This window comes from Corapipo altera, unplaced genomic scaffold (assembly GCF_003945725.1).
Source record: "Corapipo altera isolate COAL_440 unplaced genomic scaffold, ASM394572v1 59466, whole genome shotgun sequence".
NCBI classification, from domain to species: domain Eukaryota; kingdom Metazoa; phylum Chordata; class Aves; order Passeriformes; family Pipridae; genus Corapipo; species Corapipo altera.
The window spans coordinates 1-1,903 of record NW_020889869.1 but is presented as its reverse complement, the minus strand read 5'-3'; the positions used below and the strand labels follow the sequence as shown (position 1 = coordinate 1,903).

Below are 1,903 nucleotides of genomic sequence, written 5' to 3'. Positions count from 1 at the left end.
CCAGGGGTCTCTGGGGGTCCCTGGGGGTCTCTGGGTGCCCCAGGATTGCTCTGGGGGTCTCGGGGGGTCTCTGGGTTGACTCTGGGGGTCCCTGGGGGTCTCTGGGTGCCCCTGGTTGGGTCTGGAGGTCTCTGGGTGCTCCAGGTTGGTCCTGGGGGTCTCCAGGGGTCTCTGGGTGCCCTGGGATTTCTCTGGGGGTCTCTGGGTGCCCTGGGTTGGCTCTGGGGGTCTCCGGGGGTCTCTGAGGGTCTCTGGGCATCTCTGGGTGTCTCTGGGTGCTGCGGGTCGGCTCCGAGGGTCTCCAGGGGTTTCTGGGGGTCTCTGAGTGCTCTAGGTTGACTCTGGGGGTCCCTGGGGGTCTCTGGGGGTCTCTGGGTGCCCCTGGTTGGGTCTGGGGGTCTCTGGGGGTCTCTGGGTTCACTCTGGGGGGTCCCTGAGGGTCTCTGAGGGTCTCTGGGTTCCCCGGGTTGGCTCCGGGGGTCTCTGAGCCCCCCCTCTCATCCCCCTCACAGGCTGCGTGGGGGGGGCAGCGCCCTCCTGTCCCCAAAACTGCGGCACCTCCTCGAGGGGATCCACAGGTGGGCCCCCCCCCCGGTTGTGGCCCCCCCCACCCCCCCCCCTCCCCCCCCCCCCAGGGCAGATTCGGTGACGTGGAACCCCCACAAGCTGCTGATGGTGGGGCTGCAGTGCTCGGCTTTCCTCATCCGGGACGGATCCGTACGTGCCCCCTCCCCAAATTCCAGACCCCGGGAGGGGCCCCCAGACCCCCCAGAGACCCCCCAGGGACACCCAGACACACCCAGAGACCCCCCAGGGACACCCAGAGACCCCCCAGACCCCCATGTTGGCTCCGGGGATCTCTGGGGGTCTCTGGGTGCCCTGGGTTGGCTCTGGGGGTCTCTGGGGGATCTCTGAGGGTCTCTGGGGGTCTCTGGGTGCCCTGGGTTGGCTCTGGGGGTCTCTGAGGGTCTCTGGGGGTCTTTGGGTGCCCTGGGTTGGCTCTGGGGGTCTCTGGGGGTCTCTGGGTGCCCTGGGTTGGCTCTGGGGGTCTCTGGGGGGTCTCTGGGGGTCTTTGGGTGCCCTGAGTTGGCTCCGGGGGTCTCTGGGGATCTATGGGGGTCTCTGGGCGTCTCTGGATGCCCTGGGATTGCTCTGGGGGTCTCTGGGGGTCTCTGGGTGCCCCGGGGTTGGTCTGGGGGTCCCTGGGGGTCTCTGGGTGCCCCAAGTTGGCTTCAGGGATCTCTGGGGGTCTCTGGGTGCCCCAGGATTTGTCTGGGGGTCCCTGGGCATCTCTGGGGGTCTCTTGGGTGCTCCGGGTTGGCTCCAGGGGTCTCGGGGTGCCCTGGGATTGCTCTGGGGGTCCTTGGGCATCTCTGAGGGTCTCTGGGTGCCCTGGTATTGCTCTGGGAGTCCCTGTGGGTCTCTGGGTTGGCTCTGGGGGTCTCTGGGTGTCTCTGGAGGTCTCTGGGGGTCTCTGGGGGTCTCTGGGTTGGCTCTGGGGGTCTCTGGGGGTTCTTGAGCCTCCCACTGATCCCGGGGTGCCCCAGGTTGGCTCTGAGGGTCCCTGAGCAACTCTGGGGGTCTCTGGGTGCCCCGAGTTGGCTCCAGGGACCTCTGGGAGTCTCTGGGTGCCCCAGGGTTGCTCTGGGCATCTCCGTTGGTCTCTGACCCGTCCCCCCCCCGACCCCCCCAGGGTCTCCTCCAGCGCTGCCACGGGGAGGGGGCCCCGTACCTGTTCCAGCAGGACAAATTCTACGGCCCCTCCCTGGACCCGGGGGACAAAAGCCCCCAGTGCGGGCGCCGCCCCGACGGCCTCAAACTGTGGCTGCTCTGGAAGGCGCTGGGACAGAGGGGGCTGAGGGAGCGCGTGGAGAGAGCATTCGCTGCCTCCCGGTGAGAGGGA

At 68.5% G+C, this 1,903-nt stretch overlaps 1 protein-coding gene across 1 annotated transcript; it reads left to right on the top strand.

The window, feature by feature from the left end:
- Window positions 1-512: 512 nt before the first annotated feature.
- On the top strand, window positions 513-1,897 carry LOC113942307 (cysteine sulfinic acid decarboxylase-like; the record flags this gene model as incomplete). Its single annotated transcript, XM_027633442.1, is given in 4 exon segments — window positions 513-521; window positions 523-578; window positions 636-717; window positions 1,694-1,897. Coding segments are annotated over 4 exon segments (351 nt in total), but the record flags the coding sequence as incomplete, so codon positions are not given.
- Between the last annotated feature and the right edge of the window lie 6 nt (window positions 1,898-1,903).